Genomic DNA, 23,932 nt, shown 5'->3' on the forward strand with positions numbered 1-23,932 from the left:
TTAAATTTCTCATTTTAATTTTAATAAAGCAGTTAAAGCAGAAACCTCAGAATAGTGCAATTATTCAGTGTTTAGTGAGCAAATTAAAGTGCTTTTTGGAGTTAACAGAATCATGTAAACCACTGTCATTAGTAGAAAAAAAAAAAAAAAAAAAAAAAAAAATCCAGAAAGTGCACAATCTGACTGTAGTATAAGGCTCTTTGTCACATAAAAGAAAAATGCATTTTGTTTTTGCCAGGATTATGGTGAACATGAATGCCATGAATACATATTTACAAGATGAGTTATTTAAGAGTAGCACATGAAAAATACATTTGATTTCCTTCATTATTCATATGGATTCAATTCAAAGTGATGTAATCAATCGAAAGGATCATAGCTGGAGCTACTACAGCCTTTTTATCTTCATTTACTCTTTACTTTGCCGAGCTCCATAGACTGTTGATCAAATATTCCAGAACTCTTAATAAGCTCAACTAGTCTCTGAATGTGAAGATTCTCATGAAGAAGCGCAGTGAATAAAGTAAGAGCAAGGGGATCTGAATTGAACAACAGGAATACAGTGCAGCGAAGCCACTTAGGCAGCTTTCTTTAGAGTGTTTAATGACATGAGGATACTTGGCTGCTCTTCAATGACCCGCACCAGTAGGTTGTCGATGTACTGCTCCAGCTCCGATATCGTTTTATCTCTCTCAGAGAGCTTGCTCTCCTGTTTCAACACCAGAGAGATCAGTTCTTCCCGAGTCAGCTGGGAGTACGGCCCTGCCATCCCACCATCATTAACCTGTGGGAGGACATACAGCATGTGGCACTTATCACAAGATTGAGCATTCAAACAATGTCAGCCCCTGATAACCAAAGCAAATTATATATTTAATTCCATCTTAAATTATTTAAACCAAAATTTAAGGTTTTAGAACAAATCTAGAAGAGATACCTTTGTTTTATCCTGGACTCCACTGAGAATTTCTGTGGATCTGTGATCTTTCTCCCCTTTGACAACTAAGGCAGACTGCTGTTCAGGAGCACTAAGGGGTTTGACAGGTTGAAGCCTACAATGACAGAAGATAAAAGAATGATGGAAAATATTGATGTGCAAAGAAAATTATAGACAGGTCTAATTTTTCTGTAGTAACCAGAAACCCATCTAGAAATTGGTACTCAAACTGATAATATAATTTGTTTATCATCCTTCAAGCTCACACACCTGTGCCAACGTTACCAGATACAAGATGATACCTACAAACATAAACGATGAAACTATATAAACAGTGAAATATACATAAGAATGAATCATAAAAAGATTCTACACTAGAAATGTGCACCATAATTAATCTTTTTTTTTTCTACAAAATAACTCATTTATAATCTATGGAGCTAGTTGTGCACGATTTATAATATATGAGGAGACAGATGAGTTTAAATCAATGTTTTTTGCCTCTCTGTTGAGGGACTGAACCATCTTACCTGCGTGAACTTGGAGGAGGCCCCTCCTCTCTCACACCTGCCACCACGATATTCTGCACCTCTGTCTGCGGTGACACTCGGTTTGGACTTTTCTGGAAATGCAAGCGTTTTTTGGCTTCCGCTGGTGGGTCACATGCATTGTTTGGTGCAGTTGTACCTGTATTACCTGTACCATGGCCTTCGTCATTGCTTTGGTTGATTAAAGTGCCCAATGTGGTGTCACTCTTAGCAGGAGGTGGGGGGGCATGGGCTATCTTTGAGGATTTGAGTTTTACTTGAGTGGAACTATCTTTGTCAGCAGTTTGTGACAGCGCTGCAGGCCAGTGTACTGCACCAGTATTACCAGAGACTGTTGTGTCATCTTCAGCTATGAGCTCATCTTCATCTTCATCATCTTCAAATGGATTCAAGCCATAAACAACTTGGACTTGTTTCGTCTCCGAGGCACCTATGTGGGAAATTTTGCCAGATGATGTTGTTTTGGATTCAGATGATGGCTCATCGACAGAGGAAGGTCTGGACGGTGCAGGTCGTCTACTTTGTTTGGCTGTTGTTATTTTGCTGGCACTGTTTTGCACCGAACTCTGAGTGTTCTCTGAATCTAGAGACGGATTCTGTGGAGTTATCGCTTGCACCGAGCGCTGAGGAAGAACACTGACAGTTTTGACGTCTTTGGTTTGCTTGTTCATTTGTGACAGTGTTTCTGTAGGCACATGCTGCTCCTTATGTCTTGGTCTCTCAGCTTGATTCTTTCCAGGAGGCAGAGGAGCTGGTCTTTTCTCCTGTTGAGTAGTAATCGGGTCCTTTTCATTAGTGGAAGTGGCCATGCTCCCGACGACTGACACAGACGACTGACATCTGTAAATCAGACACAGAGTACATGACATGTGGGCATACTTAAAAGGAGCTCCACAATTAAGTCAAAATACTAAGGCAAGAAAACAAAAATCATACACAAGAAATCCTGTGTAGCAATGTTACAGAACAACAGGACATGCTCATGTTTGACTAAAAGGAGATGTGGAAAGCACAGTTAAGACTGAGATGTATATGAATGTAAGAAAAATTGTAATACTAATGAAAAAAGTTATAAAATTACCAAACAAATCTCTCCCTGAGCTCTCTGTAAAACTACCTTCACTATCAAATGCAGGGTAATGATCCAGAATGTGTATCATTTTCACTTCTTCCTCACTTGATACCCGACACAATGAGGTAAGCCTGAGCCCAGTCGTCCAGCCCATTTAGTATGCTCACAGAAACAGACAAACACACACACACACACACACAGCTATGCAATTTTCATGCTGGTGGCAGTTTTCTGTTGCATTTAAAAGACAAGTGCGGGGGAGAACTGTTAGGGAGTTAGTACAGATTAAAAAAAAGAATATAAAGAACATTCAGATAGCGCTTTGTGCGTATGTAAATGACCCCTCGTATCATTTTCATCAAGAATTCAAATTTCACTGGCCTGAAGCTGATAACTAGCAAGTTCATTTTAAGCACATCCTCTTTTGCCCAGCATTCACATTGTAGTTCCCTAAGGCTTTCAAATCTAATTTGGTCCACCACTTGGTGAAATATCTCCAACGCTGCTGAATTAATTGAAATGAATCTTTCACAGATGCTTATGGGTGTCCAGAGGTTGAATCCTACTGCCTTCGGTGTTCTGACATTTCAATGTAGCACTTCCAGCGGGCCAAATTTTCCACCGTTTAGGTCAAATATTTCAAGATCCAACAGACAAATATACAGACAAACATTTATTAAATCCTGCTGTGAGACGAGCATTTTGATGTCCAATTCTTTTGTCATTCATAACTACCTTCGGTATATTCCTTCCCTTCTCAACTGTAGATGCCATTCAGCACGCCGACATGCCGAAGTAACCTTAAAATTAAAGTGTCCAAGGTCTGCTACACGTTTGTACCCCTCGAACAGGACAAAACTAACTTTTTCGCAGGGATTTTAGCTGCGTAAAGTCTCTGTAACTTGGTTAGACATCTTCTTTTGACTCATGAAGCATGCGTGTCCCTTTGTGCCTTTAGCAGTACAGTTTGTGGTCTTTCTTTGACATTATTGGTGTACCTGACTCTCATTAGCTACAGTATGAAGCTTACTACATTTCTTGGATTTTAGCATATACCGTAGCTACTTGTATTTTCTGGACTTAAGCAGTGCAGGTGTAATGCTAACTTCAAAGTCTTATAGGTAGTGACATAACTGCAAAACATTTTGGGGATATAGTAAAATGCTTTTGCTTGTCTTTAAAGAAAGAGAAAAACCCATCAAAACTACTGATGGACGTTCATATGCTGAATTTGGTCAAATACATTTAAAAAGTGGGTTGTAATGTTGCTTTTTTTCAATTAATCTTTTAATAATAATTTAATCTGTCTTGTAAGGTCACATTGGTAACTGTTAGAGTGCTATAAAGAAAATATAAACATCTTCAAGTAGCTACTTCCTTGATGATAACAAAAATCCGAAAAGGTATGTGGGACAAAACGTGTTTTTTGAGGAATGGTTGCTATACTTAAAGTATGTATTTCTCTCCATGTTTCTATTGAACAAACACATAACCTAACATAATATCAATGATCTGTGTGGTGTGTATGATTTGAACCCACCTTTGCTGAACAGTTTCCTCTTCAGTTGTGTGGCTGTGAGGTACAGAGGGAGACTTGGAAATTTCCTCAAAGGGATTATACGAAACGTTTTCATCAAATGGATTAGTAGAAGTGATACATTTGTTCCCTGCACCTCTCTCCTCATTTGTCCCACTTTCCCTCTTCGTCTGCTCTTCTCCTTCTCTTGTTAAATTATCTTTCCCCTGCTTCCTTGCTTCCTTTCCTTTCCTCTCTTTCCCGGCTCTCTCCTCTCCCCCAACTCCATCTTCTCCTTCAATCCTCTTTTCTTGATCTTGTGGTCTTTTTGTTTCCACAGCTAATCTCTCCGTTTTACCTCTTTCCTGTCTAGCCCTCTCCTGTTCCTTCTCCTTCCTAATCATTTCCTGCTCTTCATTCTTAATTCTTTCCTCTTCCTCTTTTCTTTTCTTCTCTTTCCTCATTTTCTCTTCTTCCAATCTCTCAAGTTCTTTTTTTTCTTTCCTAGCCCTCTCCTCTTCCTGTCTCCTAATCCTTTCTTCTTCCTCCCTTTTGAGTTTCTCTTCTTCAACCTTTCTTCTCTCTTCTTCCTCTTGTTTCAGCTTCTCCTTTGCCAACTTCTCCAGCTCCTCTTGTTGTCTCTTTAGCATCTCCTCTTTCTCTTTTCTCATTTCTTCCTCTTTCCTAATCCTTTCCTCTTCCTGCCTTTTAAGTTTCTCTTCTTCAACCTTTCTTCTAATTTCTTCCTCTTTCCTAATCCTTTCCTCTTCCTCCCTTTTAAGTTTCTCTTCTTCAACCTTTTTTCTCATTTCTTTCTCTTTCCTAATCCTTTCCTCTTCCTGCCTTTTAAGTTTCTCTTCTTCAACCTTTCTTCTAATTTCTTCCTCTTTCCTAATCCTTTCCTCTTCCTGCCTTTTAAGTTTCTCTTCTTCAACCTTTCTTCTCATTTCTTCATTTTTGTTAATCCTTTCCTCTTCCTCCCTTTTAAGTTTCTCTTCTTCAACCTTTTTTCTCATTTCTTCCTCTTGTTTCAGCTTCTCCTTAGCCAACCTCTCCAGCTCCTTTTGTTGTCTCTTTAGCATCTCCTCTTTCTCTTTTTTCATTTCTTCCCCTTTCCTAATCCTTTCTTCTTCCTCTCTTAGATTTTTTTCTTGCTCAACTCTCCTCCTTTCTTGATCCTCTAGTCTCCTCTTTTCTTCAAGCTCTTGTCTCTTGGCACTCCTTTCCTCCTCCTCTTTCCTCTTCATTTCTTTCTCCATCCTCATTTTTTCCTCAAGTTTCTTTTCTGCATCAATCCTTTCTCTCTCTTCCATGAGTTTAATTTCTTTTGTCTTTCTCTCATATTCTTCCTTTTCTTTTCTCAACCTCTCTTCTTCCTCTTGTATCTTTCTTTCTTCTCTCATAAGCCTCTCTTCTTCCTCCCTTTTCCTCATCTTATCTGCTTCCCGTTTTCTCACCAGCGCCTCCTCTGCCTCTTTTTGCCTCCTCTCCTCTTTAGCTCTCTCTTCCTCCTTCCTCCGTTGCTCTTCTTCCTTTCTAACTTTCTCCTCTTCAATTCTCCTTTCTTCTTCTTTCAGTCTCCTCTTTTCTTCTGCTAATTTCCACTCTTCCTCTTTCCTTCTCTCTTCAGCTCTCTCCTCTTCCTGCCTCCTTTTCTCTTCTTCTCTCCTAATTTTTTCTTCTTCCTCTCTATGCCTCTTGTCTTCCTCCTCAAGTTTCTGCCTCTCTTGTTCCTCTCGTCTCCGCCTGTCTTCTGATAATCTTTGCTGCTCTTCTTCCTCTCTCTTAAGTCTCTCTTCATCTTTCCTAATCCTTTCATCTTCCTCCCTTTTATCTTTCTCCTCAAGCTTCCTTCTCTCTTCTTCCTCTTGTCTCAACTTCTCCTTAGCTAACTTTTCAAGCTCCTCTTGATTCCCAAGAGTTTCCTCATCCTCTATTCCCCCATGTTCTTCCATTTCCTCTTTTGATCCATCCACATCATCTTTCTCTTCCTCTTCCTCTTCCTCCTCCATCCAGGGTGAGTACTGCCTCACTGCTCTTAATGAATCCACAGATGGCGGAGAGTTTTCGGGGACGTCCTCCATTGACCCATGGCTTGAGTTGGCCAGACTGAAATTGGAGCTGATGCGCGAGGACCGAGGCTGCGGCTCTTCGCAGTATACATGGCTGCCATTGATGCACAAGTTACTCTCTACAGGAACCGGTTTTTGATGGCCAGAGGATGCATCTTTGCTGTCTGAGCTACTGGAGCGTTTGTGTATCATGAACTTGAACTTCTTTTTACCTGTAAAGTACATGATAAAAATCAACATGCATGTAATGATACAGAAAAGCGATAATGGTAATAAAGAAAATGACTGACCCTCAGAGGACTCCACATTCAGACCAGATGACTGGCTGCCACTTAGAGAGGAGTTCTTTGCAGGCAGGACAGACATAGACTGAGACATGTTTCTCTGCAGGTTGGATTTGTGAGAAAACAAGGACTTCATCTTGTGTTTCTTAGATTTTCTATCCTTGCTTGCTGCCTCACCATCTCCGTTTGCCTCATCCTCACTGTCTGTCAGAATCTGAGAGAAGGATGGCACTATGCTAGATGCAGAGTCCGATTCCTTTTTCTTGCCACGAACTTTGTCCTTGAACTTGCCAAGGCGAGAACGAGATTTTCCAGCAGCAGAGAGGTCAAACATGCTGGCAGTCATGTTGTTTCTCATAAACTGGATGTCCACAAGCGCTTCTCCTCGGTCTTTGTCTGGCTTTCCACTCTTGTCCAATAACTTAAACCATCTGTTAAAGAGAGACACATCATGAGACATCAGAGGTAGAAAAGAGAGGTAGTGTCCTCTGAGTGCCCCTGTCCTAACTTTTAAAACATTTTTCTGTCATCAAATTTAAGATAACATTGTGGAAGAAACTTCCACAGCAGACCAGCATCTTTGGAGTTGGAGTTGTCATTTAGATCAATTTATAGCATACTTGTATAATCCAGGTCACCGTCTTTCTGGAAACTGAACCATTCCATCGCAAATGGAAAGTGACTCAGTGGCAGCTTGGATGTTTTAAAAAAGCGTGTGAGGACTTAAATAAACAGTCCTGTCTGTTGTAGCCTCTGATGTGGAGTTCATGAATGCTTGTATTTAACAGTTGACAGCCTTTATTCACTTTGTTCCATCTATCCCTCATTTCTCGCAGTGCAGCTGAGCCTCACTTAATAAAAAAGGATTTCCACCCAGATAGGTCTCACATTTATACTTAACAGGCTTTCTGTTTATGACACACAATGCTACATTCCAAGGCTGTATGTTCCAGACATTTAACACTAAATCCCTAAAAAGGGTTTCTTTTCCAATTTAGATATTAGCCTTTACTCCTCACAGAACTTAAACAACCAATCTTTCACTAACCCCATCTTCACCTTTAAAGAAACTGTAGCTAGGTACCACACAGTATTAAGGCCAGTTAACGGTCCAGCAGCATCCATGTGTCCTTGGATAAACCAAAGCATTCAAAGGAGATATCAGCTGGATGATAATATTACAAGGACTACCTGAAATCAAAGATAGATGCCCACTGCGACCTGAAAGCATCAACTTTGCACTGCACTGTACCTGAGTCATGATCCTGCACTGACCAAAAAGTCCCAGAATGGGCAGGAAGAAAGTAAGAAAAAGGGGCCGGGAGGGGGGGGGTGAGTAGGGGGACTAGTCAGCATAAAAAGTGCCCATCAGGCAGAAATCTGAGGTCAGCTCACCACTGAGAAAACAACCGAGACTGGAATCTAGATTCCAGAGGAAATAAGGAAGGGGCGCTGTGTGCTTTTTTGTGAAGAGCATGATCTGAGTTGTGGCTGCAGGCTTTTGTGCTTGTTCTTTTGTTATGCATTACCCATGATTACCTAAATATGTTTTCTGTGCATGCAAATTTATATGGCATTCACAATAGCCATGCCTTCAGTTTACAAAAACTAGCTCCTCGAGACGTCACCAATATAAAATAATTGAATAAAGAGCCTTCCTATTTCTGTCCTGTGAAAGTTATGCGTTAAGATTCCTCCTCCATCAGGAATGCTTCAGATGTTTGGCACAAACAAATTAAGAAGGGAAGCCGCCTTTTCCTGGAATTTGCAAACTGACTGAGTGCTGTCACAACCCCCCCTGCCTTCCTTGCTGATGAGTAACAGGATGCGATTTGCAAATTTCAGGCCTTGACATACTAAGTATACCCCTGCGAGGCTTTTATGATTTGCCTAATGAGTGTCCTTCACAAAAAATGCTGGCAGACAGATCATACATTAATGCATCATACACGTGTAGACAGTGTTCTGTTGTTTTAAATTTCCCCACAGCAATATATCTATGTGTGGTGCAAGTTATGAAAAAGATTTTTTCATTTAACCCCACTCTGACGTCAATGTATGTTTTTCTACAAATTCAGTGATTATTGTGGCGCACCAGTAAGTGAAGATACCAACATAAATACGAAATAAAAACATTTTCAGCAAGGTTAGTGCATTTTTTTGCCCCATTTTGTGTAATTTCATAGTGAAAAAATTAAAGAAGCACCATTAAAAATGTTTAGGCAACCGAAGACATTTGCGCTTCTTCGACCTGAGTTAGCATGTTGAGGATATGACTCATTCACAGTCATTGTTAGGAAGGATGCACATTTCAAAACTTGATCAACTCACAGCGGACATGTTGTTAATAAGCTCCCATTAGGTCCTCAAAGCAGCTGCTTAGCACTGTGAAAATTAAAACAACGTTCACAGAGCAGGAGAAGACCATAAGATAACTTTCAAAGAGTCAGCACACTCTGATCTGTTCTACTGTGCAGCCACATCTGTACCTTCATAGAAGAATAAAACCCTTCCTGCATCCAAGCTACAAATGTCAGACATTTGCATAAGATTATTTAAACAAGTGATGCATTTTGGAAACAAGTGCTGCAGACCGATCAAGTTAAAATATAACTTTTTGGTTGTGCTGAACAAAGACGTTTGGAGGGAAAATAGTGTAGAAAGTGCATGAAAAGAAAATCCATCCCATTAAGCACAAAGGTGGATTAATCATGATTAGGAGGTCTGCTGCAGCCAGTAGCACAGCGGACATTCATTGGCAGAGGCAAGAATGATTCAATTAAACACCACCAAATTCTGAGAGCAAACATCTCACCATCTGTCTATTGGAAAAAAAAAAAAGCCTTAAGAGGGAAAATTTGGTTTAAAGATTCACGTATTGAAGCTTAACATAATCTTTTAATCTATAATGGAAGAGCAAGTTGCAACGGCCCTGCAGTCCCTGACCTTTATAAACACTGTGAAATCTGGACAGAAAGCAGAATGGCAATACATAGAAATATAAGATAGAAATACAAGCAATATATCTAGAGGCTTTTTGCATGGTGAACAGATCCCTAAAGAAAACAAAAACTAACACATTAACAAGCCGTTATATCTGCCAAAGAAGCTAAACTTTGCCCAAACTTTTGCTTCAGGGTATTTTATTTGTTTATTTGAATTAACTAAAGATATAAATTATATGAGAATATAGCAAGTTCAGCATATGACAATAATATTTTGATAGTACAATATAAATTCAGCACACATCTCAAAATACTGCATTATGAGCCACACAAATAATAATTCCACAGAAACAAAAAAAAAAAAGAAACAAAAAAGAGAAGAAGTAAGTTCCTTCAGTTAAATCAGGAGGGAAGTTGCGAAAGTGTTTGGGCGTTAACTGGCTTGAGTACGCATCACTGTGCATAATACAGAATTAAACTGGACCACTTAACGCTTCAGTAAAGACGATGCTGTTGAACTAATCTTACACTTCTATGAGTAGTAGAAGTAGAAATAGAAAGCGTACTGCTCTGACAAACAGACAATTCCACAGGATGAATATGGATGACTCAACATTTTGTGAATATACATGTCCCACTTTCTGCAGACACAGACACACACACATCCTTCCTTGCGTAGCCTGAACTGCTGATAACACATTGCCCTGAGTGGCTCAAGCCTTTCTTATCACAGAATGCAGCAGTGAGTGGGAGAACAGCTGAATAAGTAAAACAACTTGACAGTTATAATGTCCAAGGATGAAAGCTGTCCAAAGCTTATCGTAATCATAAGTCACAGAAACCAAGATGAAGGGCAGTTGTGAACTAAAAAGTATCCCTTTTCCATTAGTGTAGTAGTGGTGGAGCTTTTATTATTAAGATTTACCTGCCATCTACAGTGCAGTTGCATTAAAAGCAACAAAATAAAGTAAGTGCAGCTTATTGTCAGTCTCACAGAAATGACTCTTCTATGCCTTTATATTTGTTATTTTTTCCCCCCAAAAAGACATATGACATCACAAATGATACAATGAATGACAGCTGGTCTGATTTTAGTTGCTTCAGATTCAGTGTGTTGTTGTTGCGCTGCCACAAGCAAGTATAAAAAGAGGCCTGCCTTTATTCATTTTCTATTTCAAGGAAAAATGTCTACAAGGTAAAAACTATGACAGGCTTACATTGATACATTGGCTGCCTGAATGACCTTTTTATCCTTAACATAACTAAGAGATCAAATTCATCATTCGGTCATTAAAGATTTCAAACAAAACACAAAGGGGAGGTGCTCAGAAAAACTGCTATTTTAGCATGAAAACTCCATTTATTCTGAAAGTTGAAAGGAGGCAGTCAGAAGCTACAGCATGACTATTGCTGTGTCTTGTTGACAGATTGTTTTTGTCAGTAATCATGACCCAATGATTTTTTTTTTTTCTTCAAAACTTTTTAAAAGCAAAAAGGAAAAAAAAACAACAACTTACAAATGGAAAATGATAAATTTCACAGCTCCATGACAGAAGTGTCTTTTTAAGCAGCACATGTTAAAGTTGGCAAAACGGGGCTGATTGATTGCTTCGCATGGTTAAAAAAACATCTCAAAACAGTTGAGTGGTTGTACTGGCAGCTATAGACACGTGTACCTCTGTTTGTCAAGGCTCAGTAGTGCTTTCGCTCTGGAAAACTGACCTTGCTTTCTCTGTTGCCATCACTGTTTGTTTTTCATCGATAAAACTGTCAGGAATGTGAGGAAAAAAGGCGGACTGAAACTTCAGTGGCCAATGCGCATTCACTGAACTCACAGAAAGATCAACATTGCCATTGCTTAACTCGAGCTTCTGATTTTACAAAGAAAAAAAAAGGTGGCAAATAAATAGCCAAAGCTCAGTGCAGGGACTGTAAAAGCATGATAATTCCTCCAGCTTAGCTCGAGGGAAATGTATTCCTGATTTCTGAATGGCAGGTTACACAAAAGGCCAATCATTTATTGAAAAACTCAAAATCCTTCCTGGTTAAATGTGCAACATGGAGCTAGAGATCTGAAGCTTAGATCAGACTTCTGTAACATCCTCTTTTCAGTACAGAATAATGTTTGACACCAACCAAACCTGAGAAGCAGCCAGAGCTGTATGACAAGGTGTCTGAATCATTCTGCTCACTTCATGCTCTCAGTCAAAAACAGCTGTTCAACGTGTTGACTGCAAGCCTTCGTTTAAGGATGTTTGCCCCCATATGAACTGAAAACAAATCTATGCAGTTTTATGACAAACAAAACAAAACAAAACAAAACAAAAAAAAAAAAAGGGAAACAATGAGACGCAGTGAACCATGACATTGAAAATCAAGCCTTGGTGTGCATGCGATGACTTCACACAGAGTGGACAGGCATAAACAAGTGGGAAGTTAAGAACAATGAAGAATGTGTGTGTGCATTTAGACAAACAAGCGGTTAGTGCACACTGCTTTTGGATAATGCTAATCACACTGCGAGGGATTAAAATACTCTGTAGCAGTTTAGCACACAGAAATATTTCTTACAAAGTAACAGAATTGTGGTGGATGGATTTGTCCCGCATTTTTCCTCTTAAAAAAGGCACAGACTATGGATCGTTAGTGAAACTACAGTTCTAGCTAGGCCTGTAAAACCTGATCATTGCCATTTTGTAAAGAAAAGGGAAGGGTGTGAATTGTTTAGTACAGTAAAAATTATTCCTTCAGATAATTACCGGGTTTGCTTATGTGCATATGCGTGGGAAGAGCTTGGAGTTCAATCAACCATCTTTAATGCTGTATAAATATGTGGTGAAATGAAGTTTGGATGATCTTAGGCGAATTTCTCTCTTCTCAACAAGTTCAGTCAATGAAAGTGAATCTTTTAACCCACCGCATACATTTGCCTGAATAAGTAGTGCCGCTTGGCATCCTTCAGGGCTGCTGCGGAGGAAACAAATCCCTTAAGCTGCACCGGTGCGAGTGGGCAACATTCATAAGTCAAACCCACCAGAACGGGTCTGTGCAGTGATGCATGGCTGAGTGTGCTCGAACAGCTCACATCACCACAGTTAAGGTGCAAATAAAACAGAGGGAAACAATACTCACTTCCAAAGGGACCTTTCAAGTACAGAAGACATACAAGAACACATTCACAAAGCCACCATGCATTATCTACAGGTTTCATAAATGCTGCACAATTTGATAACATTACTGACAATTTAACATGGATTATAGAGTTTTGCTCTGAGAGACCACAAAGGTGCTGCATGTCCGACTTGATACCAGAAGTTGTTCACCTGTGGCGCAGATGAAAATCACAGCAGCACTCTTCATTGTGCCTCAGGCATTTAACTCATTTTCTTATGAGGAGAAGCCAACACTTACTTTAAACAAACCTCTTTCTGTTCACTTGTGCTTCTTCAGGGTGATCAGAAGGCCAGGGCAGAATTAAAACACATTTTAATGTTCTTCAGCAGAGTGTTTTTTTTTTGTTGTTGTTGTTGTTTTTTTTAAAAACAGGTCTGGGGACAAACTCAATGTACTTATTTCCGGATTGTACTTTTGGTTCAAATGGAGCCGTTTGAGCTAATTCTAAAGGGAATTTTTCATTCTCAGTTTGTGACATGGTTGAGTTCACTTGTGTGTGCACTTACTCGGTCTTGTTGCGGGTTCTGTCCTCATTGAGCTGCTGCAGGTTGATGACAGCCTGCCCCAGCAGCTTGTCTGGGCCCACAAGGGCCCGGTGCAGGACGTGGACATGCAGCGTGCTGCGCTCCGCGCCGCCTCCGCCTCCTCCCTGCAGCAGTGGCGGCAGGTCGAAGGTGGCCTCCTCCTTCCACACCGGAGCAACGCTCTTCTCCACCACTGAGGTCTGATACTTCTCCTTAGCCACTTGCATGACTGCGTATGCATCGTTGGTGCCGCTTTTCCCCTTTATCCTAAGGCCTCTGGCTTGAAGTACCGTTACCTGGACGCTTGTGGGACACCACTGCTGATCCGCCAAGGACATGCTGACACTACCTGTTGCTGGATCAGCGCCGCTGAGGAATTAAATCCCAGAACAAAACACGGTGCAGTCTACCATCGGTTCACCAAGACTGTACAGGAGCGCGGAAAAGTTTGCGCAGGAGCTTCGCTCAACTTCAGGAACCAGCTGACTGGGCGTGGTCAGACCGAGAGGGGGCCTTGGTTTAGACGTGTCACTCCCCCCCAGATTGACAGGTGTTTAGGTGACTCCTGAGACGTACTTGACCCGTAGTGGTGTGTTCATTCACACCACACTACTCAATTACTGGAGGCAACTAACCACACCTAATCTTTGTTGATACCTGCCAATGTGCATCAGCATTATGTCTCATCAGCTCATTTGGAAAAACAGATTGAGATTGTGTATTTCCATATTTTGACCTTTTTTTAAATGGAAGAAAGGGTTGGATTAGTTTAGATTCATTTCAGTATTTCAAAACAAGGTCCATGTGGTATACCAGTGACAAAGCAACCAACTCCTACCTCAACAACTAAGTATAAAACACAAGATAAGATCATATCATCACTCAGAGGAGGGACATGATACCTGAGCAGTCGCACCTGATAGGTACTTTAAAAGTGAATTGAATTCAACATTTTGCTTCAGTCTACATTATCATCAGGCTGGTGTGCCAGTGTCTTCATGGATTTCATGCCATTTCTGGACTGGCAACATTTCCAGAGCTGGTTTCCTACTGTATACTGGGATACCCAACCTAATGAGCCTGAGCAGGATTAGGCAGGTATGTCATCTAGTTTTGTCATCTAAATCTGTCTTAGAGTGACTAATGATGAATAAAATGCAGTCATGGCCACACGTACCAAATGCAAATTGGTTTGTGTCTGAACAGTGACTCCTGCTGTTTGAGAAAGGACACAAATTAGTTTTGAGTTGAAATTCTTAATATCACAGTAAATGCAATGTCTTCCAGGAAAAGGGAAAGAAGTTGCTATTAAATTAAATTTATCATCACCAATTAAGCTGCATACCAGTCCTGACCGTGTTTGATCTCACTTTCCCTGATTCACAATGTCAAGCAAAGATTTAAAGCTAGAGACAAATATAGAACCCTAAGCCAATTAGTAAATTTACGTAAGTAAAGCACTGCCAAAGTGTGTGTAATGTGATGACCATAGTAGTTAGACCTAATTGTCATGTAACCGTATACTTTTGTTACTGGGAAATAATATATCGTTTTTTTGTGTGTGTGTGTGGTTTTAGAGAAAAACTTTCTTTAATCTGACAGACACAAAGCTCACGTGGCAATGCAAAGGAAGCAGATAATTTCAGCTCATCTTTAAGTTTAGTGAGTTAAATAAGAGAAACTGATTTATTAGATATCCAAGTATTTATTATACCTGTTTATCTGTGTTTGGACTTTAATGGCCATTCTCTTCATTTCACAACATACACCACCTTCAATAAATATAAATTTAACATGAAAACTTTATCAAAGCATAAAATATTTTTTCTTTTGTCTTAGCCATGTACAAATTTCTACTTGTGCTTCACTTTCACAATTTACAAGATCTTTCTTTACAAGACGAGTCTGTAATGATAAGACATAGTGTGCGTTCAGTGTCCTCATTGTCTTTTTGCTGAATGTTGACAGTCTTCATCCTCCCGTGGATTTCCACCTTCTAAACATTTGTCTTCACTGTGGTCCTCGTGGTCACCCACAAGAACTTTGCTGTACAGTTTCTGCTGTTCTTCTTTAAAAGCATCTTTCACTTTGGCACGTTTCAGTCCGGCGTCCCTGAGAGAACACAAGCAATAAGAAAAATGCCGTCACACTCTGAATCAGTAATGTCACTAGTTCCATCTTTCATAGACCCTGAGGGGAGCTTTGGGGCGTAAGACTGCAGAGTTTAATCAAAGATAAAATCCAATAATGCCTTTTATGAATCAGATTCTGTGCTTCACACCATTATTAACCTCCCCTTCTTTAACACCCATTGACACATAAAATTTGACTCATCATTTGGCACATCATGTCTTTTAAATTCAGTGACTCACCAAACGAGATCCACTAATCCTCCTTGGGCAGCTATGGCTGCTTTCACTCTGTTGGCAAACTGTATCGCATCCTCCCCTTCCTTCAAAACAACAGCGGCAACAACAAAAACAAGGGGACAAAAAATGACAATTCCAGGTGATGAATTAAACAGTCACTGATGTGAAACTTACACAGTACACAACATCAAGCACATCACTTTTCAGTTGCATCCGTATGTAAAATGTTTCACAACTGTATTGCAATGATCAAGTTTAACATTGAGTTATTTCCTTTTATGGAAATAAAAGAGATAATTAGAGGCCTCGATGTACATGGAAAAACAGTCAGCTGGAATTTTATCTATATGAACGGGTACTTCTGGTGCAGTCTATAACTGTTCTCCCAAGCACCTTTTGCGCTCATGCAGATCTAAATCATCACATTCTCACATTCATGCGTGGCTGCTGTAGCGGCACACAAAGCATTTACTGTGTTGTTCCTGGCAAGGTTAATGCAAAACATGCTGAGGTCCATCCGATTCATCTTGGTCTCATCTAACCAGGCTTCCCTTGAAAAAGAGGTCATTGTATCTCAACGGGACCGAGCTGGTTAAATAAAGGCTAAGAAATAAATAAATAACCAAAGAACATGCTCTTAATAGTCATCAGGCTTCTTTTCATGTTCTACAGCAAAATTCAATCTGCAGTTTTGTGCCAGAGTGCAAGCAAGTATAATTCTTCCTGGACACTGAGTCCTTCACACTCTGAGCTCCACACGGATAATGCCATCTTCTAGATCTCAGAATCAGTCCACTTCTATGGAGTAGACTGATGAAATGGGATGACTAATCTGTCTCATATCATATCAGCTTAATGCCAAGTGTGAATCAGTTATCCATCCGTTTTCCAGAGCCTGATTATGTAAGCAGTACACTTTCTGTGTCATTAATTTAGGAAAGCGGCCACTGCAGCTCGGATTGATGGTCCTATGGCTTGTTCTTTACACCCTGGTTGCTGTTGCTCCTGTGTTTCCACTGAGTTTTAGTTGGTCACAGTTTCTTAATCAGATATTTCCGTTTCTCTGGCAGTGTGTCAACCATGAAGCAGAAATGCAGCAAGAGACATACCATTGTCCCAGAGCTATGAAAGAAATGGGACCAGATGTAAGGATGATGCGTACACACATAAGATGTACATATCCTTCTACTTGCACGCAGGTCTTGAGAAAGGAATAATTTTCAAGGACAATGTCTTTGTGCACTCGTCATATTATGTGTAAACGTGGTTTTAGAGTCATTTAAAACCAATTTTACACATATTTACTAGAGCAGAATGGTAGGGACTTTTTTGGTTTGTCTTTAATTAGTTTTCATAAGATGCTTGTATAGTTGTGGGTGCTGTAAATAACTGTAGCCTTGCAAAATGGTTGTGCATCTGAATGCCTGCCCTAACGTTGTTGGAAGACCATGTGAGTATTTAGAGATCATTCTGCTTCTCTGGCAAGAGATGAATTGGTTCATGCATTGATGATTGCTTTAAATTCCCAAAGGCCTTCTAAGAAAATGACCAACAGACCATGCTTCATCTGTACATCTGTGTCCCCCTTCTGATCCTCATGCATTTATGGCTGAAAATGGAAGTGGAAGTCAGGCTCATGCAAGTATATAAAATTTCATGGTGCTTGACATTTATAAAACAGAACCATACATAAGTACAGCTTTAGTCATGAACCTTCAGTGTTATACATCTGACCTTACACACAGGCCATTTTATAATCATGTTAATGTAATTAGGACAACTGGAAAACACTAGTGTACTAAATTTTGTTCCAGTTATCATTGGTTCTTTGACTCGTGTCAGTGATTATATGTAGGTGTATTCACTTATGTTCCTTTGAGTTTTTACTTTGTAACCAGTATTTTCCAAATAACATTCATTTTTGGGTTTATAATAAAAAAAAATGTCACCCTGTCACCTCAGAAATAGAATAATAAAATTAGGAAGTCACACTATTTTGAATCACTTCATTTGGAAAGCACACAATTCTTCGTTCTGATATATACATTCATAACTGTAACGGCACTCTAAATGTTTCTTTGTGGTTGTAAGATGGGGCTTCACCTCTCTGTTCATAGGTGGCAGGTACCAAACACTGCAGACGATGGCCCAGCTGCTCATCATCCTCAGAAGGTAACTCACCAAGCCAAACTTACTGCTGTTCCAGAAAGCATCTCCAAACCGAGGATCATACTGTTGGTGAAAACAAGCTCGTATTGGCTGTAGTGATGAGTAGAATTAGCACAGAGGAGGAAATGGGTATTAAGTCTTACCTTGATGGCAACAGGATAGACGGTGCAGCCAATTTCAAAGCTCCCCTTCTTGAACATCATCACTGATGTGTTGTTAACACAAGTGCCTGTAGATGAAATAATGCCAATAATCTTAACACTGTACATAATTAACAGGCAGTGCTCATTGTTCATCTAAAAAGTTATTTAGAATTTAAAAACACACCACTCTCATTTTCAAAATTCAAATTACTGCGTCAGTGCTTTGGTAAATACATTTTCTTTATAGTTGATTTTACTTGTTCACTTTGTCAAAAGTCTATGAAATGAAAAGGTAATCTGTCATTCTACCTAAAACAAACAATCTTGATTTTATCCCTCTGTTAAGAAGTCGAATCATCATCTGGATCACTCCTAAAAATGGTGAGTTCCAGGGCAACAAAACCAGCACAAAACAAAGTGTTCCTCACATGTATTGAGCTGTAATTAATCAGCCATACATAACAAAGCCACTCATCTGTTTGAGGCTGACCTTAGCTAAAGAAACATAGCCAGGTGAATAAATGTTTCTCTTTGCATGCCTGTGCATCCACAGCAGTGGTTTGACATTGCTGGAAGTTTTGCAGATGGACCCATAAGGACAACCATGTGTCAACCAGCAAAACAGATTTCAACAACACAAACTGCTGCTTGTGGGAGGCACAACAGACCTGTGACAGCAAGGAACTGTTTGGAGGTCACGCCCCCCCCCCCCATCGACAATACCACTGACGTCCTGTGACTTGGAGTGCCCTCAGCTTGCCGGCTTTATCAATTTTTTTAGTCATTTATCTAAAGACACAAAATATAATTTTTCAAAACAGTGAATATTTTGTTAGAGGATTATTTGAAAAAGCATCCTATAGGGTAAGAGTGATGCATTTTTAAATGTCCTGAATATGTTATATGATATAAACCACGATTTAAACTTGATGTCAGTCTGATACAAACCCTCAGGGAAGATGAGGATGGGCTGTTTGGTTTTATCAGCAACATGATTGCTAAGCCTGAAATGGCAGACCAAACAAACAAACAAAAAAAGCAGTGCATCAAAATATTAATTAAAAAAAATTCAAACCCCTTAAATCTAAGATCAGATCATTATGTTGATTGTGGAATATGATATTTTAGGCCATTTGAACCAAATTTTGCGAAAACAAACAGTGGAACGCATGTGATCGAGTTGAAGTTCATTAAAATAAAAGGTTTATGCAATGTCTGAAGAACTCGTTAACGACACTAACACATGATTGATGCAATGTTACCTTTTGGCCACTAGGTGTCTGTCTTTGACTTCGGCTCTTTCAAACCATATGTGGGGAGAGGATTTGACCATGGCTGTTTGGATCATTCCCAGTAAGCCTCTGTGTACCTGGCCAACCTGAGAAATAACGTTATCTTGAATTCAACTCAGTATGCACAACCCTTTTCTTCACAAATACTCTATAAAGCTGAACTATATGATCACTTATCATTATGAAAACTCTTGTGTTGACAAGAGACGCACACAAATTGCATACCAAAGAGTAGCAGCGATCATTGGCCAAGATTATTACATCAATTGGGGTTGTGTGATTGGCCACACAGATGCCGTCATTCTTTGGTTTGTTCTCTCTGCAGTTAAACAAAACAAAGATGTATAACGTGCCGAATATTAGACATTATTCCCTATCAAATGTCACCAATCTATTGTCATGTTAATATTTGAAATGGAGATGTCTGCACAAAGTTGTATTCCTTTTAAACAATGCAATCGCTCTGCTGCAATTGCTGACAACGTCTTTCAGCTTCGAAAAATCTAAGTCAGCACTACCAGGGTTCAAATGTCGTTGTCAGTAACTCAGGAAACTTCAGCAAATATAGTTCCACAGAAAGAGAAGGAACACAGTTTAACATAGAAACGCCAATAATACTTTAGATAAGATTCCTTTAACAAACTTTGGCTCATTGGCCTCTTTAGTTAAGTGAACTACATCACTGTTGTTAACAGCAAAACAACAGAACAAGCCTGGCTTTTTTGTGTTTCTTTGTGCACTGAATGCAAAGAGGCAGAAAGTGATGCGATTTTGAGCTCTAACTCCTAACTTACTTGTTCACAAATGCAGTAATACTGTCGTTGCATTTATAAATGTAGATGGTTCACCAGGACCTCTCAGTAAGTTGACATTATGGCTGAACATTGTTTATCCCATACCTGTTATGGTAGGTGATGATTGCTGTGAGTGATTTAACACAGATGCGGTAACCCATCAGATGTACCTTCTCACTAAGGTAAGACCTTAACCTGAGGAAAAAAAGCACAGTGCCACAACCATCAATTCAGTTTAAAGCCCACACTGTGACCTTGTCCGTTTTGTAGCTTTTCATCTACCACACCTTGTGACAGAGATCTCCCTCACATGCATGACCGGCAGATACTCACTTTGCATTAGGTAGGAATCCCACCAAGGTGCTCAGAAAAATGAACAGACATATGCCTGTGACTGCAAGAGTTGCTCTGCAGAAAAACAAAACAAACAGTTGATCCGATACTGAGCCAGTCATTGACAGCTTTCATAATGTATGAGCAAACTGCCACTGCACTTCCATGTGAGCAGCTCTAACCTGAGAGGCAGCAGGACACCATAGCGAATGAGAAGTCCCAGACCCCAGAGGACTGTAAGTCTCAGACTTATGTGACGGAAGTTGTAGTTGCGAGTTAGCAAGTTCCAACTCTCTAATTCCTGAGCCGAAAAGCGCTTAGTCACCTCATCATCGATGATACTCTCCACGCCTCTCCGGCAGAAGTAGAAGATGTCAGCCATCTCGAACTCCGGCTCTAAACGCTTACAGTGAGACAAGCCCCGAAGCTCCTGGATCTCCTGATGTAAAGACAATGTTGGGTCTTTGGCTATGATGCCTTCAGGAAAAAGAGGAGAAATACATTATTCAATAAAAAAAAATATTATGGGAACAATAAACATTTATGACTGACATATACTGAAAGTATACATAGATGTAATAGTAAATGTAGTTTACCGTTAGTATATGATTTGTAGAGCATCTGATTCTTCTCCTTTGCTCTCAACTCCATTCGTAAGGTTGCCCACTAAATAAGGACAAATAAAACAGACTGCTAAAATGTCTTGAAAAAGACAAACGTAAGAAGCAAAGACTTAATCTGCTCATTGTCCTTTGAGTTACATCTATTGAGTTGGATTAACAATAACAACCTCTACAAAGTGCAGTCAGAGCTGCAGATTTAAGGAGAAAATGTGCAGCATACAAGCAAACAAAATGTTCCCTGAAGAGTACAGCTCTGCAGCAGAAAGGGCTGGGAAAGCATGTGTTGTACAGCTGAGAAACACTATTGTGGTCCAATTTTAGCTTCAAACTCTCACTATCCAGCCATCGCAACTATAAATAGGTCACAATTCTGAGGGAACTATCTGAAGCGAGGACATTCAGAAAACCCTAACTTGGTTTACTCTAAGTAATTCAGTCATCATAGATGTAGCCAATGTAGAAGATGTTACTCAAGTCAAGACCCAACTGAATATTCACATAACCCCACACCAACAGCCAGAGCTAGTGTAGAGAGGCCTTGAATGCCAAAGCTTTCTGTTAACCACCCAGGAGCATCCAATCGATGCAACCACAGCTTTAGCATATAACAACCATGCATCAGTATGCCTGTAGAATGGAACAGCAGCATAAAGGTCGAATCCAAATCTCCACCCAAAAGTGTAATCAATAAACTCTCATATTTTTTTCACTCCACAGGCTGAGGTTGTGAGTTCAGAAGTTGAAATTATGTAACAAGCAGTCGAGGACACACCATAGTGACACACAATGCTTGTATTTGACAGTTACTGATGTTAAAGCTTTTGCTTTGCGTCTAATAAAGATTCAAACTCCCAATCCTATTCCACTGTATGATGAATACTTTCCTTTTGAATAGGTTCTTCAAAATCATATTTAGGTATAGTGCTTGAATTACTAAATACTTTTCACTACTCCCTGCATAGTTTTTTAAATACTTAATTTAATATGAAAGGACCGTTCACACGCAAGGTTTTACAAATCTAAAGGACGAATGCTTTATAACCATTTTTTCCCTTTGTGCACACTCAGGGGTGCGGTGGTGAGTCTGCAAAGAACTGAAAACACATCTGGAAATTCCTGAGAAATTGATGAAGATCAAATGCTGAAATATTTGTCATTAGGTTTTTTATTGTTGTTGTTGTTTAAACAATATTCAAATCTTATCTGCTCTTTTCCAGAGCCCTTAGTCAAACTAAGTGCAATAGTGGGACACCTTGCCTAAAACAGCTGCCTGAAATGGTCCCAAAGCCCTTAATAAACTAGGAAAGAGGACTGCAATATTCCAAAAATCACATTTTGTGACACATTTGTTCGGCTTAAACTGTCACTAGATTCTTGGGGAGATGTGAATTTATGACTTCTACAAATATAGAGAGACCACAGGGGCTAAGCTTGTGCAGGGAAATGTCATCCCAGGGGATGAACTTAGCCCCAGGGGTCATCTCAGATGGTAGTCCTATGGCTAGGAGCTTGTTTCTTCCTGGAGTGTGTCCCAGTGACTAAATCCCTTAGGAAAAGGATGCAGAATTTAAAACTTTTAGCTAAACCAGTATTTAAAAGGCTGTTTATCTGTGACCGATGTTATGTCATACTATTGCTCATGTGATATGCTGTTTGTTCACTGCTTCACGTCCCCCAGATCTAGGCCAGGGTGCTCTCTGGTAAGATAAATAACAGAAGATATTTGTGTAAGACGCAAACATGGAGGCACCAGGTCTAGGGTTTTTTTTTTTTTTTTTTGCCACACAGGCACAAATGTTATCAAAACTCCAAAAATCTATTGCCTTTAGGAATCCTTGTATGCTGATGTGGTGACATGTGTTCCTACCTAATCTGTCCACAAAATTCCCAAAAAGTGGCTGCAAAGACGAGTCCTGACTACTCTGGTTTCTCCTCCACAACAGTTACAGAATCCATTTTGAGGCAAGATATTGTTATGCAACAAATAGATGTTTATCTGTAAAAAAAGAAATCTTCAACCTTCAAACCCATTAGTTTAAAACTGAAATGACTTTGACGTCATACCCTACTCATAACATCATGCACTACACAAACTACAAGCTCACCTCAAATATTTTGAGAAGTGTCCTCATGTAGAAGCTGCGGATACCAAAAGAGACTCCAAGTACAGCTGGCACAATTATAAAGATAAACACAAGAGTCATCCACACAGTCATGCAGATGCTAAGACACTTGCAGAGTAGGCTGTCAACAGCCAGTGTAAACCAAGTCATGTTGTCAGCGGAAGAGAAGACACAAGAGCTACAAAGAAACTCTCAACTTTATGGGAAGTCTGCTCCGTTAAACCCCACAGTGACTGAAGTATATGTTCAATTGTGCCTCATGCATCTGAAAAACAGCACAAAATACCAGAAATGAAAGACACTGTGATAATCCCTTTGATTTTTTTCTACAGAAGGATATTCTAGATATATATACACACACAAACACACAACAATGAAACTTTCCACTTTGTTTACTTACTGTTAGCTAATTAATTTGTTATATAAGTGTTCTTAATATATGCCACATATACCAAACGCAGTAAAATAAATATCTGAACTCCACCTAAAACATTATTACGGAAGAGTATTAGGGCCAGGCCTTCTAAAAAAAAAAAGAATATCTTAAATCTTTTGTTTCCACTTGTCTTAAAGACAATATGTCATGACAGCAATAAAGCACAAAATCTCAAACTTAAAAAAAAAAGAAAAAAAATTAGGTTGCTAAAAACAGAACAATTAAAAGTACCTTCAGCTATTATCAATTCACAGTATCATTGTAGCTTAATCTAGCTTACCTATTTAGTTTAATTATTTAGAAATCTTCCTGACAATTCCTATCAAGAAAAAAACTCTCATTTATTCGTCCACAGGTGTACCACAACCAAGACCCACAGTTAGCTAACTACTCACCATCAACAACGTCTCCTACCATCTTCTTCCGGGTATAAAGTTAGAGGTGAAGAGAAGACAGGCAACCAGGTGGTGCTCCATCTGGACAGTCCCCTCCAATTTAACAAAGATCTCAGACTGTTCAGCTAGCTTTGCAGGCTATTAACAACACGCCACGGCAATAGCCAGAGTTGTATAAGTCAC

The 23,932-nt window shown here is 39.6% G+C and overlaps 2 protein-coding genes across 3 annotated transcripts; both read right to left on the bottom strand.

Moving 5' to 3' along the window:
* Positions 1-13,540, bottom strand: rab11fip1b (RAB11 family interacting protein 1 (class I) b). The gene is made up of 6 exons (XM_075456345.1): positions 13,055-13,540; positions 6,436-6,860; positions 4,098-6,357; positions 1,468-2,325; positions 938-1,052; positions 1-784 (listed from the first exon to the last, which is right to left on the bottom strand). The coding sequence occupies exons 1-6, from the start codon at positions 13,408-13,410 to the stop codon at positions 578-580; spliced, it is 4,221 nt and encodes a 1,406-aa protein (XP_075312460.1). The 5' UTR covers positions 13,411-13,540; the 3' UTR covers positions 1-577.
* A 1,267-nt stretch (positions 13,541-14,807) lies between these two features.
* gpat4 (glycerol-3-phosphate acyltransferase 4) lies at positions 14,808-23,892 on the bottom strand. 2 transcript variants are annotated; one of them, XM_075455384.1, is made up of 13 exons: positions 23,750-23,892; positions 22,901-22,965; positions 20,769-20,838; positions 20,355-20,649; positions 20,173-20,247; positions 19,945-20,034; positions 19,271-19,364; positions 19,016-19,131; positions 18,702-18,757; positions 17,754-17,839; positions 17,545-17,673; positions 15,445-15,524; positions 14,808-15,184 (listed from the first exon to the last, which is right to left on the bottom strand). In XM_075455384.1, the coding sequence occupies exons 1-13, from the start codon at positions 23,769-23,771 to the stop codon at positions 15,013-15,015; spliced, it is 1,350 nt and encodes a 449-aa protein (XP_075311499.1). In that variant the 5' UTR covers positions 23,772-23,892; the 3' UTR covers positions 14,808-15,012. The 2 variants fall into 2 exon arrangements, with proteins under 2 accessions (XP_075311499.1, XP_075311498.1); XM_075455383.1 differs by having other exon boundaries at positions 22,901-23,183.
* Positions 23,893-23,932: the final 40 nt, after the last annotated feature.

The sequence above is a fragment of the Odontesthes bonariensis genome, chromosome 22 (genome assembly GCF_027942865.1).
Source record: "Odontesthes bonariensis isolate fOdoBon6 chromosome 22, fOdoBon6.hap1, whole genome shotgun sequence".
Classification (NCBI taxonomy): Eukaryota; Metazoa; Chordata; class Actinopteri; order Atheriniformes; family Atherinopsidae; genus Odontesthes; species Odontesthes bonariensis.

What these genes read in the sequence shown, in the direction of transcription:
- gpat4 (XM_075455383.1), bottom strand. Translation starts at nt 23,068, where the DNA reads ATGACTTGGTTTACACTGGCTGTTGACAGCCTACTCTGCAAGTGTCTT. An exon ending in CTACAAATCATATACTAACG is followed by an intron (nt 20,650 to 20,768) that starts GTAAACTACATT and finishes TTTTTCCTGAAG; the next exon opens with GCATCATAGCCAAAGACCCA. An exon ending in GGATTCCTACCTAATGCAAA is followed by an intron (nt 20,035 to 20,172) that starts GTGAGTATCTGC and finishes TTTTTTCCTCAG; the next exon opens with GTTAAGGTCTTACCTTAGTG.
- rab11fip1b (XM_075456345.1), bottom strand. Translation starts at nt 13,410, where the DNA reads ATGTCCTTGGCGGATCAGCAGTGGTGTCCCACAAGCGTCCAGGTAACG. An exon ending in AGAACCCGCAACAAGACCGA is followed by an intron (nt 6,861 to 13,054) that starts GTAAGTGCACAC and finishes TCTCTTTAACAG; the next exon opens with ATGGTTTAAGTTATTGGACA. An exon ending in GAGGAAACTGTTCAGCAAAG is followed by an intron (nt 2,326 to 4,097) that starts GTGGGTTCAAAT and finishes TCTGATTTACAG; the next exon opens with ATGTCAGTCGTCTGTGTCAG.